Source organism: Podospora pseudopauciseta, chromosome 4 (assembly GCF_035222475.1).
Source record: "Podospora pseudopauciseta strain CBS 411.78 chromosome 4, whole genome shotgun sequence".
Classification (NCBI taxonomy): Eukaryota; Fungi; Ascomycota; class Sordariomycetes; order Sordariales; family Podosporaceae; genus Podospora; species Podospora pseudopauciseta.
Genome location: NC_085894.1, coordinates 3,287,216 through 3,304,737, shown reverse-complemented (window position 1 = coordinate 3,304,737; position 17,522 = coordinate 3,287,216). Strand labels below are relative to the sequence as shown.

General features: G+C 52.2%; 6 protein-coding genes and 1 non-coding gene across 7 annotated transcripts; 2 read left to right on the top strand and 5 right to left on the bottom strand.

Moving 5' to 3' along the window:
- Positions 1-290: 290 nt before the first annotated feature.
- QC763_406400 (uncharacterized protein) lies at positions 291-1,889 on the top strand (the record flags this gene model as incomplete). Its single annotated transcript, XM_062912278.1, has 1 exon — positions 291-1,889. One exon carries the CDS (start codon positions 291-293, stop codon positions 1,887-1,889), a length of 1,599 nt encoding a protein of 532 aa, XP_062766120.1.
- A 2,010-nt stretch (positions 1,890-3,899) lies between these two features.
- REI1 (pre-60S factor rei1) lies at positions 3,900-6,240 on the bottom strand. Its single transcript, XM_062912279.1, has 2 exons — positions 5,623-6,240; positions 3,900-5,554 (listed from the first exon to the last, which is right to left on the bottom strand). Exons 1-2 carry the CDS (start codon positions 5,766-5,768, stop codon positions 3,955-3,957), a joined length of 1,746 nt encoding a protein of 581 aa, XP_062766119.1. The 5' UTR covers positions 5,769-6,240; the 3' UTR covers positions 3,900-3,954.
- A 746-nt stretch (positions 6,241-6,986) lies between these two features.
- On the bottom strand, positions 6,987-7,100 carry QC763_0069860. The gene has a single exon. It is a non-coding gene; the product is annotated as a tRNA-Pro (tRNA).
- A 468-nt stretch (positions 7,101-7,568) lies between these two features.
- Positions 7,569-9,774, bottom strand: KAR2_2 (ATPase with role in protein import into the ER; the record flags this gene model as incomplete). Its single annotated transcript, XM_062905968.1, has 2 exons — positions 7,569-9,500; positions 9,557-9,774. The coding sequence occupies 2 exons, from the start codon at positions 9,772-9,774 to the stop codon at positions 7,892-7,894; spliced, it is 1,827 nt and encodes a 608-aa protein (XP_062766118.1). The 3' UTR covers positions 7,569-7,891.
- A 20-nt stretch (positions 9,775-9,794) lies between these two features.
- Positions 9,795-10,186, bottom strand: KAR2_1 (ATPase with role in protein import into the ER; the record flags this gene model as incomplete). The annotated part of the gene is made up of 2 exons (XM_062905967.1): positions 9,795-9,959; positions 10,055-10,186. 2 exons carry the CDS (start codon positions 10,184-10,186, stop codon positions 9,795-9,797), a joined length of 297 nt encoding a protein of 98 aa, XP_062766117.1.
- Positions 10,187-12,120: 1,934 nt separating this feature from the next.
- QC763_406430 (uncharacterized protein) lies at positions 12,121-15,367 on the bottom strand. The gene is made up of 3 exons (XM_062912280.1): positions 14,567-15,367; positions 13,790-14,542; positions 12,121-13,736 (listed from the first exon to the last, which is right to left on the bottom strand). The coding sequence occupies exons 1-3, from the start codon at positions 14,850-14,852 to the stop codon at positions 12,349-12,351; spliced, it is 2,427 nt and encodes an 808-aa protein (XP_062766116.1). The 5' UTR covers positions 14,853-15,367; the 3' UTR covers positions 12,121-12,348.
- Positions 15,350-17,516, top strand: CCT5 (T-complex protein 1 subunit epsilon). The gene is made up of 5 exons (XM_062912281.1): positions 15,350-15,545; positions 15,616-15,633; positions 15,695-15,743; positions 15,817-16,933; positions 16,993-17,516. Exons 1-5 carry the CDS (start codon positions 15,536-15,538, stop codon positions 17,449-17,451), a joined length of 1,653 nt encoding a protein of 550 aa, XP_062766115.1. The 5' UTR covers positions 15,350-15,535; the 3' UTR covers positions 17,452-17,516.
- Positions 17,517-17,522: the final 6 nt, after the last annotated feature.

The following is a 17,522-nucleotide window of genomic DNA, read 5'->3' as shown; positions in this document are numbered from 1 at the left end:
GTTGCATCCGTCTTTCCCATCCCACCACCATCACCATCTTATCTTCCTAACGCCTGTGGTGGGGGTTGAACAGTTGCCCTAGAAACAAGGTTACCCTGCGCCGCTATCAATTTCACACTGCCGAAGCTCAGCGCTCATCACTTTTCAGCCCGCGACAGCAGCCCACCAGACCTACCAAATCGAAGCGTGGGGAAGCACCGCGGCGCGCGCGACTTTGCAGGTTACCACACCAACTTTTTGCCCACCACTCCCGGAAAATCTACGCGCCCAGCCATTCCCCTCCATTCAACATGAACGCAACAGTCAAACGCAAGTTCAACGCCCTAGTCCAAGGCATAGGAAACACCTCCTCCCCTTCCTCCACTCCCACCGACAACACCAACAACAATCACAACAACCCTGATTCCCCTCTTTCAACACCCGGCCTGTCACTATCCCGAACAATGACAGCAGAAGACATCCTCTCCAAAAAGCGACGCGTCAACGGCGGGTCAACTCCCACACCCCCATCCCGATTCGCGACACCGCAACCCCAGCGCTCGACAATCCTGAATTCCAGCCCGGGAAGTTCGATTCGTTTGAGCAGTAGTAATAATGGAGGGCCAACAACGATATCAAACGTCATGCTCAGGAAATTCAGCCCAGCTCCACGAGGAAGGGCCTCAGCAAAAGGGGACACAACAAGAGAAAAGAATCAACCGCCTAAATACTGCCCCGCCGACAGAGGGGAGTTACTCAGGAGACTGGCCACGTTTCAGGAGCTGACTGATTGGACCCCAAAACCGGAGCGGATATCAGAGATTGAGTGGGCGAAGAGAGGGTGGGTTTGTCTCGGCAAGGAGAGGGTGAAGTGTACGCTCTGTGAGAGGGAGGTGACGGTCAAGATTGGGAGGGGGAGGGACGTCGAAGGGGAGGTGGGGAGGGAGATGGAGGCGGAGGTTGTCAAGAGGTATGAGAGCTTGATGCAGGGGGATGGGCACGGGGAGGGGTGTTTGTGGAGGGGAACGGGGTGTGACGATTCGCTGCTGAGGCTGCCGTTGCCGAACTCGAAGTGGGCGTTGACGGCTTTGCGGGAGAGGTATGATGAGTTGTGTCAGAGGAAGGACTTTTTGCCGTACGAGTTCAACTTGAGACTGCCGGAGGGGTTGGATTTGGAGGTGGTGGTTGGATATTTACCAAGGACGTTTTTTACGGAACCGGCACCAGCAGCAGAAGGGGAACAGCGGAGGGAGGGGAAGGTGAATAGGCCGGCGTTGGCGCTGGCGCTGATGGGCTGGCAGGGGTTGACGAACCCACGGTTGGGTAACGCGCCGATTCCTAACAGTGCGAGTTGCCATACTTGTTTGCGGAGGTTGGGGCTGTGGATGTTCAAGTCGCGGCAGATCAACCCTGAAACGAACGAGATATTGGAGCCGGCACCAATGGATCATTTGGATCCGGTAAGAGAGCACAGGTTCTTTTGCCCTTGGAAGAACGGGGAGGTGCAACGGAATCCAGGGGCCAAGTTACTACCAAAAGGAAGCAAGGAGAAGCCAGCTTGGGAAGTGCTTTTGGAGGTCCTGAAGAATGAGAGTTTTATCCGAGAAAGGGTGGAGGGAACGGCTGGAGGGCATCATGGGAGGAGTAAGAGCAGTGCTGCTGCTGTTGGGACGTCAAAAACACCCGAGAGACCACGGCCGACGACTGCGGGTGGCACACCGATGGCAGATGGGGAGGATGACCGGGATGTGCAGGAAGAGGATGAGGAGGCGAGAAAGAAGAAAGACCAGGATGTCATGAGCCGGTTGAGGCGGGTGAAAAGCTTGTTTAATACCAAGGGAGGGAAGTTGTCGAAGAGGCTGGGTAGTAGTAGGCCCGGGACTTCCGGATCAATCGCACCTGGGGAGTAACATGGAGGGCTGGCTATTTGCACGGACATGGAAGCGTTCTTGCTGATGAATCGTTTGGTATAGTTGCAGAAACAGTGTGAGGGCGTTATCGCGGTGTTTGTTGAGTTAATTGATGGCGGGACATCTCTGAAGTTATGCACAAAAGAATAGCTATACATACAGCTCCGGGTTGAAACTGCAGTAAGGAAAAGCCACGCGGTGATGTTGGGGTGATTTGAACTTGCTGCAAAATGTATCCAAGGCTCTCTTAGCCTCCGTCTAAGTACGTGTGATCATTTGGGTATCGCAGTTCGTAGCCGACATCCCATCAGCAACCTTGAACCTAGCCCTGAGAAGCCGGCATTGACACTCCCACTTGGTCAGTAAACCAAAACAAACCTCCTTCATATGTTGATCAGCTCATGCTAGGGCTGTGTGATCTGCGCGGCAGGAGGAGGAGGGGTGATGTTTGGTGTATTGCCGGAAGAGGTAGCAGGTGGCACAGTTTCCTTGGGTGTCATAGCCTGCGCGGGAGACAAGGCGGTTGATGTATGATTAAAACAGACGCATGAGGTTCCTGTGGCCTCGGCTCCGGCAAAGCCGCTGCCTTTCTATCGCGCTGGCTCTTGCGGTGAAGCCACAGTACCAGAGCGAGGCCGAGGACGAGAGCAGCTATCCCGCCGATGACGGTGCCGGCGATGGCGGCAGGGGATATCTATGATCCCATTTCGTTGCTGCCACCGCCGCCATCTCCAACACCAGTGGTACGGTGCACGCCGACATACTCAGGAGAGCAGCAGAAATACCCCCGATGGCCCAGGGCTGTCCTTGTAGAGAACCCAAGTCGAGTTGGCGCACGTTGTCAGGCTGTCCACGGCGTTTTTGCAGTCGCTCTCTAGGTACATGGTCGGTAAGTTTTCCATTACCCCGACTTGAGGATTCTAAACACATACCTCCTGGACAGCAGTAGTAGTTGAATCTGACGCCGAGGCTAGTTGTGCTGTAGCAGGTATCGCCCGAGGGACAGCATTGAGTGACACTTCGGGACCGATTCCTCTTGCACGCCACCGGAGCGTGGTCCGGGCAAGTTCCATCGTCTAAGGAAGGTATCATGCCATGGGGAATTCCCCCTCGATATTTTTGACGGGGCGTGATCCTCTGGGGGACAGGCTGAGTTTGTTGGCGCGACATGTTGACATTTGATAACAAAACTGGAATTGATGAACCCCTCGGCTTCTCGTGATGTTAGAGCCAACGGAATTTCAAAGAAGCAGAAAACTGAGGACTCTCCACGCTTTAACTTCCAGACTGGTGGGTGTCCAAGCCCAAAACTCGCGTGCACAGGCTCTGGCTGAGAATCGCTTCCCTCAACTGGAAGCAGAATGAATGACCAAGCCAATAGCGCTGCTTATTGCATTACTTATCCCCCAACACCGAACCAAACACCCTCGCCACAAAATAATTGAGACACTAAGGTAGGTTAACATGCCTTGAAGGATAGTTCATAGGCCTTTAAAGATAGGTAGTTTATACGCCCTTCAAGATAGTTGATAAACTTTCAAGGATAGTTAATAGGCCTTAGAAGATGGCTTAAAGGCCTATTCATTAACTTTTAAGGTATAAGGTAGTTCCCAGTATAGTATGGGTTAACCTACTTTTGTGTCTCGATTATTTTGTGGCAAGGGTGCCAAACTAAAGGTCAACCAGTGGAAGAATGAGACATGGTTACAGCTCTCGGCGCAGAGCGTGATACCTATTCATGATTAACAACGGCACCAGTGTGACGGGCCATAGCGACGGTAGGCGAGTTGTGATGATGGGTCTCGAAGAGGTTGAAGAGAGATTCAAGTCTTCTGCCAAAGATAGATTGTGGCACAGTGGCTAAAAAAAGTGCCGAACTCTTAAAACTGCGTCAGCGACAGCCTTGCTGAAGACATGCTCTTACACAAACAACAAAGGTATTGTCAACAGATGCCCAATCATGTGGAGACCAAAAAGACCAACTCATGCAACATACATGTAACCATTTCTCAGTTCTAAAACCCCAATGCACAAAGGAAGTGGCACACCCCCTCTATCAAGCGCTCTAACGCAAGTATGTAGCCGGATGAGGCGCCTTCTCCTTGATGCCCAGTCTCGCCTGAAGCATGCCTCTGTCCTTCTGGTCCTTCCACTCTTGCTTCTTACCCTTCACCACCACAGCCCTGTGCTTCTCCAGCTCGCCAGCAGACCTGACACCCAGACCGGCAACGTCTCTGCCCACCACCGCTCTCCCCCTGGCCTTGGGGTTGGGATCCCGCAGCGGGACAACCGTCTGCCCATTCCCATCCTCGTCCACGTCCATGACACCCTGACCTTGCTCGTTGGCCTTGAGCAACAACCTCTCGGCCCTCTCCTCTTGCGTGGGGTATTTATACAGATTTTGCCTGTAGTACTTGTTGAGCGATCTGTGACCAACAGCCTTCCCACTGCCGAGGTGTAACTCATAATCATCATAGAACACCGCGTGACTCTTCTTGCTGTGAGCATGGAACCCATCTGCCTGCTGGTGCGTCCTTGGTGTGCTTGACGAGTGGTGATGATTCTTTGACAGCCTCTCATACTGGTGAAGATGTAGCTCCGCGGGAACGGCGTGCAAATCATCAGAATTCAGAGACGACTCGTCAGAATCTGTCTCCCATCCTTCTCCATTCCCATCCTCCATGATCTCATCACCATTCTCGTCGACTGTAACTGTCCTGGTTGCGCGGTGACCACCAAGTTTGGCACCACCGTTCGTGTCAGCATCCTCCATCTCCTCATCCTCATCCTCCCACTCTCCCTCTTCGTCATCAGAATAAGTGGCGCGGAAGTCGTAAAATTCACCAATTTCGAGCTGTTCATCTTCGGTTGTGAAAGGAATTTGGACGTGGGCTTTGTCGCGCATGTGAGTCTGGACGGCGTAGGTGGTGTTTCTCATCTTGGAGCAGGTGATGCACTCGTTGAGGTCATACACGCGCTCTTGGAGGTAGTTTATCAAGCCCTCGAGATCAACGAGGTATTGCTTCTCCGGGATGAACATGCCGTGGGTCTTTTCCATGTGCTGGGCGTTGAGCTGAGGATTCTCGGACTCATGATTGCAGAAAATACAAGTATTGATTGTCCGGGCAGGACCAGCTTGTTGTTGTTGTGAAACCACTGGGGTAGCAGATGAAGGGGTAGCGGATTCCTCCTCCTCTTCACTGGGTGTCTCTGACACGGGGTGCTCAGTCTTGTGCTGGGCAGCGGCTGACAAGTGAGGGTTGGAGGGACGTCTAAGTGGGGAGACGTTCTCGTTCTCTTGCAGCTGGGTGTTCTTGATACCCTCAACCACCTCGTTAAACTCCTCCTCCGCGTCCGAATCAACCACAGAGTCTGTAGGGGCTGGCTCGCCAAGCGAGAAGGTCATGGAGCTGGCATCGTCAGGGATCTTGCCCTGTGGGCGAGCCGCCAGAGCAGCGACCTTGGCCTTGTGCTTGGAGCTGGTAAGATGGTTCTTGTATGCGCCCTCGCTGAAATAATTTTTCTGGCAAACTTCGCAGGCTTTCTCGAAGCCGGCCTTGTCCGCCTGCGCAGTGGTGGCAGCGCGGGCCTGGAGGACCTTTTCGGTGAAAATTTCCGAGGAGATGGGGGGCAGCGAGGCGACACGGCGCTTCAGGTTGTAGCGACTGTGGAAAGTAAATGTAAGCCTGTGAACTCTATGCGCCAACATGATTATGACAGGGAGACAACTTACTGCCAGTCACTGCGCATATGACCCCTCTGCAAATCGCCATTGCGGAAGGCGACCTGGCAGGTATTGCAAGTATAAGGATGCGAAGATCCAATATCTGCGCCAGGAGCAGCGCCTGGAGCAGCACGACTACCACTAATAGTCGCCATAGCTGAAATATATCTCGTTTCTCGAATCGGAGGTGATCGCAATTTGGTGGTGGTGATGTCGTGCTCGACGGATGGCGGGGTTTTGGTCGAGTCAGACTTTTGATGTCTCCTTTCTTCGGCCAAAACTGTCCGGGGAAAAAAAGAGCAATGGGCGCTTCGATTTGTAGATGCTGCGTGAGAGAAAGCAAAGATTCTCTCAGGATGTTTGAAGGTCGAGTGATGAATAATACACAACCACAGGCAAAAAGGGTATTAATAAAGAGGCGGCCCGTCAGAACAGTTCCTCGCAATTTTCTGGTGGCGGTCCCAATAGTGGGGGGTGGTCGTGTGGGCAACTGTGGACGTCACAACTCTTGGCAATGCGGGAAGCCCTGGGTCCAAGAGCCCCACTTTGTTTTCTAGAAGTGAACTGTGACCACCAGTTGCTCCGGTCAAGTCACTTGTTTACTCAAGATGAAGATGTCTTTTACGAGGCCCATACAAGTGGTTTCGACCTTTGGCTCAGTACTCGATTGAAACGGGCCTCGCCTAGTTGACCGGCTAGCTTTCTCCTCATGACAGAGCCAGTTGGTTACCTAATGTGGCCAACTGTGAGGAAGATGTGACACACCTCTCACCCACCAAGACAACGACCAAGACTGCGCAAACCATAATTGCATCCTTCTTACTAACATCATCACGTGTGAGTCAGACGCCGAGAACTATCGTCAATCAGTTGATATGAAACAGAATCATGGCTTCGCAAAGGATATTTCGTTCCCAACCCTAACCCCAACTTCAGTCTCCTATTCTAACATCAGGTCTGTCACAAGATGCTTTTTGCTCGCCAGATTCAAGTTCACTTGTGCAATGGAAACACACTTGCAGGCTACAATCACTATTCCAACCAGCCAACTCAGTTTCGTGCCGTGAATGAATATCCAATGTGACAGGCTTTGCCCAGTCTTTAGACCTGCTGATCTCAGCGTCATAATTCACTGGTTGAGCCTCCCAAGTCCCCGAGTCTCGTGTCTTGAGGTTTCCATGCTCAGCTCCTCAGCCTCACAAAGCTCACCAAGACCCCCGTAGTCCAACAATCACCTACCAACCATCAATCCATGCCGCAGCTTCCTCTCCCTCCTTCACACCATGCCAACTCCCCAAAGTCCCACCCCAGCCAAAAAGAAAGTGCTTGCTCAACCCAACAGCACCACCACAGCCAAAAACAACAAAAGGAACGGGCTCAATCGGGATTCGAACCCGAGACCTCGCACAAGGCTTGAACTGGTTTCCCAAGTTCTGGATTTGTAAAGAAAACCCGAAGCGCGAATCATACCACTAGACCATTGAGCCTGTGTTGTTTACTTTACACAAACATAGCCATCATGATTGATCCATCCCCAAACCACCTTGTCACATCAAACACTCCCAAGTCCCAACCCACCACACTCCAACCAACACATAGCCTCTATTTTGTGGCAAAATTGGCCCAAATCTTCAAGAGTTCACAATCAAATGAAGAAGTGAAGCAAGTGATGAGTGGATTAAGTGATAGATCAGCGATATGCCGGTGTTGGTGAGGATGCAACCAAAGACGCAGCGACAACGGTTGATATCTTCGAGGCTGTCACATCATCACCACGATGCTACCTGCATCAAAGCCATGGCCAACCACTGTTCTTTCCTGCAATTACGAATGTCAGACGTCCGGTTCCAAATAGCCTCCATCATGCTCTTTGATGACATCGTAGCACATCCCATCGAACATTGCCAACTTCTATTCAACCAAGATTCAGCAGACAACATTCACATCATCATCTTGGGACATTCGAATGTTTCAAGTAGGTTCTTTTGCTTTATACTTCATACATACTTTACAAAAGCCCGCGATGCGCCCGCCACCTACTACAACCGACACACACCAGACTATCACAGAATAATATGCCCATCCTTCCTTCCTATGACCATGATGAATATACCCATTTCACCCAACCCGAAAATCACAGAATACCACATCCACAAACATACGACACATCATCTCTGCGAGAACCTTCATTATGTGATGATGATTCTCTCTTTTTTCATCGAGCCATCAAAAAAACGCGAAAAAACATTGGGGGAATCTATGATGCTACGTTACTCCTTTAAAGCTCGTCATGGCCAGCGGGCTCGTCGTCCTCGCCACCGGCACCACCGGCGCTGTAAAGCTTGCTGGTGATGGGGTAAGCAACGCCAGACAGCTTCTCCTTCTGCTCCTCGAAATCCTCGGTGGAGGCAGTGGCGGCATTCTCCTCAAGCCAGTCCTGGGTCTCCTTGACGGCGTCGAGGATGGTCTCCTTGTCCTCCTCTGAGATCTTCTTGCCCATACCCTCCTCATCGTTGACCTGGTTCTTCAGGGAGAAGGCGTAATTCTCAAGACCGTTGCGAGCCTCAATGCGCTCACGGGTGGCCTTGTCCTCCTCGGCGTACTTCTCAGCCTCGGCAACCATGCGGTCAATCTCCTCCTGGGTAAGGCGGCCCTTGTCGTTGGTGATGGTGATGGACTCGGCCTTGCCAGTGCCCTTGTCGTGGGCGGAAACCTTGAGAATTCCGTTGGCGTCGAGCTCGAAAGAGACCTCGATTTGAGGAACGCCACGGGGAGCGGGGGGGATGCCAGTAAGCTCGAACTTGCCGAGGAGGTTGTTGTCCTTGGTCATGGAACGCTCACCCTCGTAAACCTGGATCAAGACCACGGGCTGGTTATCAGCGGCGGTGGAGAAGATCTGGCTCTTGCGGGTAGGGATAGGGGTGTTGCGGGTGATGAGCTTGGTCATGACACCACCAGTGGTCTCAATGCCGAGAGTAAGAGGGTTGACATCCATGAGAACGATTTCCTCAGTACCTTCCTCACCGGAAAGAACACCAGCCTGGACAGCAGCGCCGAAAGCGACGGCCTCATCGGGGTTGATGCCCTTGGAAGCCTTCTTTCCACCAAAGAACTCCTCAATGAGGGCCTGGACCTTGGGGATACGGGTAGAACCACCAACAAGAACGATGTCATCGACCTCGCCCTTGGCAACCTTGGCGTCCTTGAGAACCTGTTTCACAGGCTCGAGAGTCTTGCGGAAGAGGTCGTTGTTGAGCTCCTCGAACTTGGCGCGGGTAAGGGTCTCAGAGAAGTCCTTGCCGCCGAAAAGGGACTCGATTTCAATACGGGTGGACATCTGGCTGGAAAGGGTACGCTTGGCCTTCTCGGCCTCACGCTTGAGCTTACCCATGGCCTTGGCGTCAGTGGTGACATCAACACCGTGCTTCTTGTTGAAGGTCTTGGCGAAGTGGTTAATGACACGCTGGTCGAAATCCTCACCACCAAGATGAGTATCACCGGCAGTAGCCAAAACCTCAAAGACACCTTGGTCGATGGAGAGGAGGGAAACATCGAAAGTGCCACCACCCAAGTCGTAGACAATGATCTGGCGCTCGCCATCGGTCTTATCAAGACCGTAAGCGATGGCAGCGGCGGTGGGCTCGTTGACAATGCGAAGGACGTTGAGACCGGCAATCATACCGGCATCCTTGGTGGCCTGGCGCTGGTTGTCGTTGAAGTAGGCGGGAACGGTAACAACGGCGTGGGTGACCTTCTTGCCGAGATAGCTCTCAGCAGTCTCCTTCATCTTGCCAAGAACCATGGCGGAAATCTCCTCGGGGGTGAAGGTCTTGTCCTCACCATTGACCTTAACGGTGACGGCCGGCTTGTCATTCTTGGAGACGACCCTGCAAACGCAAGTTAGTGGTTGTCAGGAGCGACTCAAAAGTCATTGGGTACATACTTGAAGGGGAAGTGCTTGATATCAGTCTGGAGCTCCTTCTCAGAGAACTTGCGGCCGATGAGGCGCTTGATATCGTAGATAGTGTTGTGGGGGTTGGCGGGAGCCTGGTTCTTGGCGGCGTCTCCGACTAATCTCTCCTCATCGGTGAAGGCGACATAAGAGGGGGTAATACGGTTTCCTTGGTCGTTGACGAGAATCTCGACCTTGCCCTTCTGCATCACACCAACGCAACTAGGGTTTAGTTAGCTTCCTGCTTCCCAAGTCTGCTTTTGCTCCCGCACACCCCGCACTGCCGATCTGTCAAAGTTGACACCGTGTCACAAGTGCTCGCAGCTGCGCCAAAGACCAGAGCAGCAGCGGCGGGGTGGTTCGAGAAATCGACGACGCCGTCGTTTGTATAGAACTTACGAGTAGGTAGTTCCCAGATCCTGTAGAGAATGCTCGTTAGCAATTGTCCTGACCGCAAACCAAGGAGGGCTGTGGAGGGGTAGAACATACAATACCGATAACAGTGCCATATTCCGAGACATCGTCCGCTTTTACTTGCTGGACAAAGCCAGCAGAGAAGAGAAGGGCGAAAAACCCAATGATGCTGAGGCCGAGGGCCCAGCTCCGCGATCGACGTTCCATGCCGAAGGCTGTGTGTGTGACTGACGTGTAAAGAAAAGAAAACCTTTCACTCTCCTGCTAGCAGGTGTGATAAAGAGTATGGAAAAAGGATGAATGCCAACTATGGGCTTGTCGTCAAATACCAATCCTACCAGCTGACCAGTAAGAGAGGACGTTGATGTACCGGAGTGGTGGATCAATCGTTGGGATTGGGGAGAGGAAGAGGAAGAAGGAAGAGAGCAGAAGCTGACTTGTATCCTTAAATTTTCTGGTGGTGAATTGGGAAATCTGTCCTTATTCTGGGCTCTAGCCACCTCACACTTTAGCACTGGCCGCCAGCAGCCCGCGCCCGCCTTCCGAGCCTTGCAGGGCCTGCCCAATCGATTCACTTGGTTGGTTTGCCCCCGCTATTGCAACTTTCCATGGGAACAAAAGGTAGCGGTGACTTGCAGCCTTGAGCTGCTCCCACCAATTACCCCGCCGCTTGATATTCTCCCACGAGTCACTGTTACTTGAGCCTCCCCCGATTGTTCCTTTTTTGCCATCCATTCAACTGCACCTGAAGCGCGCCTAGAGCTCCGAAATGTACCGCCTAGATACAATGGATCGAGCTCTCATCAGCACTTGCAAGATCATCCAATACGCTAGCTGATTCCAGATCTGTCTCTCTGTCCTCAACTACTTCCCCTACTTGAATCATGTGCTCCTCCAATGCTGTCCATATCTCATGTTTGCCTCTGTTTAGTCACTTCACCCAAGTGTTGCTCCGACACTGCATTGCTCAACGTCCACCTGAAGCTTCTACACGATTCTGTCGTCCAACAGAAGCTTGGGGCATGGAACTGCAAGCTGTTCACTGGAGTTTCAATAACCCCACATATTGGCAACTCACGGACCACTCATCGGCACCAATCCCTGCCTGCTCAAGTGCCAGAGTGGCCTTTTCCCAAAGTTGCGGCTTGCGGCTATCCGCCTCCCGCTTTTGGTAGCGCCAAGACGCCCCACTTGTATCAACACCAAGCTGGATTGATTGATGAGGCGGCATGCCAATTCCAACGACATCTCTCTGTGCCCAGGAAATACAACGTTGCTCAGCTCGAAGCATAGGATAATTTTCTTGAAAAGCTGAGATAGTGTCTAATAATCTCCGCTCGTGGGGACTAATCTTTAAGGTGAACAAGTCTTTTGAGGTTGTAAGATGTCTTCCTGCCAATTTCTAGATACCTCCGGCAACCTCCGACGGGCGAATTGTTTCACCTTCTTTGCAGTAGGCAGGGCCACTGTTCAGCGTACCTATCTTGCGTTGGCTTCGGGTTTTTTTTTTAAAATCACTTACACTCACACTCATACTATCTAATGAAAACTGAGCTGCTGTCCAATGAAAGCTCAGATACTATCTAACATGAGTCCAAAGACTAGCTAGTAAAAGCTCAAAATCATTGTTACTAAACGCCTAGACATACAGTTTATAAAGTAGATAGTATTTAGAGAAAACTTGGATACTATCTGATAAAAACTCATATAGTGTCTAATTGGAACTAAGAGATTGTCTAGTAAAAGCTTAGAGACTATTTGATGGACAGAGACTTTGTTTTAGACGAAGCCAGTGTGGCACTCCAAATGATAGGTGCAAGATAATTGATTTGGGAGAAGGTTGTCAAGCGGACGGGCACTGGTGGAGGACTGGCATATCATTCTTCATACTAGCTCTCCTGGATATCTCTCTTTTTGATCCATCAGCTTTGCACCTCATATATGGAGTGCCACCTGGGTTTCTATCCATTAAACCTGGAAGATTGCGGTGTGTAGCGGAAGCTACCTTTTGTATTTAGTCTACATACGTCTATGGGCCTCTTCCACTCCCACTGCAAGGCCTTACCTTTCCTACCTCTATTTAATGCAATATACTTATGTAGTATAACGCACTCAGTATAAAGATGGCGAGATTGTAAGTATGGGATAACTTACAGGTTTCTTGAGAAGCTCAGATACCGTCTAACAAAAGCTCAGATACTAGCCACGAAAAGCTCGGAGATTGTTTCACAAAAGCTCAAAAAAAAGATTTACATGCCCCTCCTATCTAAGGATTCCCGAGAGATATCTGGTATAGCTTGCTTTGACATAAGAAAACTGATTAACCCCTGTAGCATCCCGATCTTGTCCCTCTATCGATATCTTGATAATCACTCCAGCAAACCAGCAGCAATAGTCTCCCCACCACTTCTCAAAACCACCCTCTGACCAGCCTCCAGCGGCACCTGATCGTCCAACTCCACTCGCACTCTGGCAACCTCCCCTGGCTTCACCAGCCTTGGATTCTTCTTCTTCACCCCACCGGTGGTCTTATCCAGCAGCGCAGGCATCGCGATAATCTTCCCTGCCGAGTGTAGTCGTCCCCGGTGGACATCCACTTGCATCGGCATCAAAAAGTCAAACGCCAGCGCCTTTAACGTGAACGTCTTATCTTTGGGGATTGGCTTGTTGGGGTCGCAGATAATGTCGCCGGATTTGACATGCATTGGGTCGATGTGGCTGAGATGTAATACCACGCTCTGTCCGGCGACAGCCCAGTCAGCCGGGGCCTCGTCCACAAGGATCGACTTGATGAAGGCCTTCTCCGTGGCCGGCTGGACCAGAACGGCGTCTCCCATTTGCAAAGATCCGGCGTCAACACGTCCAGAAACTGTGGCCTGACTTTGCTGTGTGCGGAAAACCTCGGAAATGTTGACTCTGAGAGGTTTCTTCGTAGCTCGAGCACTTGGTTCCGAACGCTCAAGTTCTTCGATGAGGGTGGGTCCAGTGTACCACCCAACAGCAGGGTTCTCGGATTTTTTGACCATGTTGTCACCGTGCAGGCCGGATACTGGTACGAAGGCGATATTCATTTTTTGAAAGCCGGTGGCCGACAAGAATCCGGAGACTTGGTTCTTGATCTCGTCAAATCTCTCCTGTGACCAATTCACCATGTCAAGCTTGTTGACGGCCACAATAATACGCGCCACGCCCATGCTTCGAAGCAGGAGAGAATGTTCCTTGGTTTGACCCTTGAGCCCGGACTCAAAGGCACCCGTGCTGGCGTCGATAACAAGAACGGCAAAATCAGCCTGGCTGGCCCCAGCTATCATGTTGGGGATGAAGTCTCTGTGTCCTGGGGCGTCAAGGATGGTGAAAGCTGTCGTCTCTGTCTCGAATCGGTTCGTGGCAATATCAATGGTGACACCGCGGGTCCGCTCTTCTGACCCCTGATCCAAAACCCAAGCAAGAGCAAATGATGATTTGCCTATCGTATGGGCTTCTTTTCGGAGTTTCTCGACAGTACGCTGGTCAACAACACCAAGGTCAAGTAGTAGCCGACCCATCATGGTGCTCTTGCCAGCATCGACATGGCCAACCACAACAAAACTGGCACTCTTCTTTTTGGTGCTCTTCTCGAACTCGGAGAGAACGTTGATGTTTCGACTTTTTGGAAGAGGGGTATCGTCGATCTTCAGCTCCGAGACCGAACTGGATAGTGAATCTGTATTGCTTGATTTTGACTTTTTGCTCTGACCGGCTGGGGGCTTCTTTCCGGCTGTATCAACTATCAGCATCAATGTTAGCACCCGCTCTTTGTCGAAAGCGAACCTTTCGCTTGAGCCGCGAGAACGATGTCATCCGGACTGGGCTTCGAAAATGCTTCAAGGACAGACGGCGCGAGTCCCAATGTAACCACATCCTGTCGGATGGTGATGGCGGGGGTATGGCTGCTAAAAAGCGTCTGGGCAAAGGCGGAAGGTTGAGCTTTCTTGACAGGCGGGGCCTGAGCAGGCTCTCCGACCGCCTCTGGTTCTCTTGTGATGGGATTGGCGCTCTGCTGCTCAGACTCTGATCTCGGCTCTGTAGGAATGATAGGCACACGCCCCTGTGCAGTTGACGAAGAGGTCTTGAGACGCTTGCTGAATGCACCTGACAAGGGCATGTTTTCCTTCTCTGTCGAACTGCTACTGACAGAAAGGCCCGTCATCTGAGCTCGAGTTTGTTCCACCTCTTGCTCCGACGATTTCTCCTGAGCCTTCTTCTTCCTCGCTGCAGCCAGTGCTTGGAGCTTGGTCATCTTTGGCGCCGCTCCTGTGCCTCCAAGAAGCCCACACCGCGATCGCGGTACCACGGGCGGAATCAAGACACTTTCTCTATCCTTTGGGATGTTTCCCCAAGGCATGTCGTGAAAGAGGGCAGGCAGGGATGCCTGGGGCAGGGGATATGAAGGGCATGATCCCGACACCCAGAAGCCCACATCGTCTTGTCGAGACCCCGTCTGTGGTGAACATCGGCCGCCCAGTCCGTGTCGGTTGTTCTCGGCCCAGTCTGACGAGTCTTCAAACTCGCAGGAAATTGTAGCTGTTGCAGGGGTTAGGTACTTACCAGTGGGCTTCTGAGTGGCGGGCTTCGGTGCCTTTGGTGCTGGGCGGTTGATGAATTTGTTGGTCAGATATGTCACCGATTTGTCAACGTCAAAATAGTAGTGCCAAAGAGCCTCCTCGATTTGCTCTTTGGTGACCTTTGACGCCTCCGTGTCGAGGGCACTGCGAACATCGACCACGCCCTGTTCCATAAGAAGTCGATTCTCCTCCTCTTCCTGTAGATCCACCTCGTACTCATCCAGCACCTCCTCATAGTCCAAGTTGCGGATAGCTCTGTGACGCGACATCTTGTCGGTTGGTGTAAATCAGTGTGTATCTGGCTAGTGTTGGTGGGAAGTGCGGTTCAGGTGTTGATGACTTGGTCTAGGGTGAAAGAAATCTGAGGCTGGAGCGAGGGAGTCCTCTGTTTAAGTAGTTGTTTGAGTGGCGAGTGTGAATTTCGAGTTGTGGTGTGAAAAACTCTGTTGCGGTGTGAAGTACTCTGAATTGACGCCAATACAGTCCCTGATCTTAAAGAAAGTGAACCTCTCAATTAAACTCTTTTGAGTTCTGCCCAGGCGCATTGATTTGGCGTTGACCTTGCTTGGAAGCTTCTCTGGACTGTGATGGGGACAAGTGATGTCGATGGCGGGGTTGTCCTGCCGTTTTGCCAGGTTAACCCCACCATCACAGGCACAGTGCCCAAAGGCGGTGAACACCCAAATCGCGGGGCTCCTAGGGGCCGGGCTGTTGACAGCCAACCACAGGGCTGAGTCGGACTTAGATTCTGCCGTGGCCGCCAACTGGAAGGGTCAATTTTTTGAGATTGCGTCTGAGCTCTGGCGATAGCGAAAGCTGCCTAGCGGTGGAGGAGCAAGCCCAGGAGCCCTGTTTATTGACCAACCTCTGGAAACCGTCTCGGAAGCCAGCACCACCACGACCCTGACCTTGGCGCATCTTCCTACAAGAGACAAACAAACAATCCTTCAAGATGGCGATGAGTATGTCCAGGAGCACCCTTACCGCTTTATTCCTAAGCAGACCCCAGCGTGCTAACTACCCGGCTTATAGATTTGGACTTGTCGAACGGTATGCGACGACACCTCCCCCAGGGTACGGTCACCGCGTTACTGACGGATGCATACCATAGCGGCGGTGATGAAAGATGAACAGGGACGGCCTTTCATTGTAGTCAGAGAGTCAGTACCGCCCTCGATTCTTTCAAGTCCAACACATCCTCCCCCACGTTGCCCCGCTAATACCCCTTTTCAGTCAGGGCAAGAAGAAGCGCCAGTATGGCAACGAAGCCGTCAAGTCCCACATCCTCGCCGCCCGCACCGTTGCGAACATCGTCAAGACCTCGTTAGGCCCCCGTGGTCTCGACAAGATCCTCATCTCCCCCGACGGCGATATCACAGTAACGAACGATGGCGCGACCATCCTGCAGCAGATGGAGATTACAAACCACGTAGCCAAGCTGCTTGTGGAGCTTTCCAAGTCCCAGGACGACGAAATCGGTGACGGCACCACTGGTGTTGTCGTCCTCGCCGGTGCTCTCCTCGAACAGGCCGCCGAGCTCATCGACAAGGGTATCCACCCCATCCGCATCGCCGATGGTTACGATCAGGCCTGCGACATTGCCGTAGCGGAACTCGACAGAATTTCCGATGTTATTGAGTTTGACAAGGAGAACACAGAGAACCTGACCAAGGTTGCGAGAACAAGTTTGGGCAGCAAGATTGTTTCCAAGGCTCACGATCAGTTTGCCAAGATCGCCGTAGATGCGGTCTTGTCTGTGGCAGATCTGGAACGGAAGGATGTCGACTTTGAGCTGATCAAGATGGACGGCAAGGTCGGCGGCTCTCTTGAGGACACACTCCTCGTCAAGGGTGTTATTGTCGACAAGGACTTCTCACACCCACAGATGCCCTCTGAGGTCCGGGACGCCAAGATCGCCATTCTGACGTGCGCGTTCGAGCCCCCCAAGCCCAAGACCAAGCACAAGTTGGAGATCAGCAGCGTCGAGGAGTTCAAGAAGCTGCAAAGCTACGAGCGCGAGAAGTTCGTCGAGATGATTCAACAAATAAAGGATGCCGGTGCCAATCTGGCCATTTGCCAGTGGGGTTTTGACGACGAGGCCAACCATCTCCTCCTCCAGAACGAGCTCCCCGCCGTAAGATGGGTTGGTGGCCCAGAGATTGAGCTGATTGCCATTGCGACAAACGGCCGTATTGTTCCCAGATTCGAGGACCTTAAGCCAGAGAAGCTTGGCACCGCTGGTATCGTCAGAGAAATGACCTTTGGCACTACAAGGGAAAAGATGCTTGTTATCGAGGAGTGTGCCAACACTCGTGCGGTAACAGTCTTTGTTAGGGGCAGCAACAAGATGGTATGTACATTCTCTAGAGATCTTCACCGAGAACCGGATTTCAACTAACACTCCCATAGATTATCGATGAGGCCAAGCGCTCCCTCCACGATGCCCTTTGTGTCGTAAGGAACCTTGTCCGTGACAACCGCGTTGTCTATGGTGGTGGTTCCGCCGAAATTGCATGCTCTCTGGCCGTTGAGGACGAGGCTGTCAAGACCCCCGGTCTCGAGCAATACGCCATGCGCGCCTTCGCCGAGGCTCTTGATGCCATCCCCATGGCCCTTGCCGAAAACAGCGGTCTCAACCCTATTGCCACTCTTGCCGAGGTCAAGTCTCAACAGGTCAAGGACCCATCTGGCCGTGGCCGTCTGGGTGTGGACTGCATGGGCCGCGGGTCCAACAACATGAAGGAGGCGTTTGTTATTGACCCATTGATTGGAAAGAAGCAGCAGCTCATGTTGGCGACACAGCTGTGCCGCATGGTGCTCAAGGTGAACAATGTCATCATCTCGGGCTCAGGGGAGGATGACTTTTAAGATGGGCGGAGTACATATAAAAGCTTAGACATGCTGAGATACCTACAATGCTGAGAGGGTTGTAATGACTA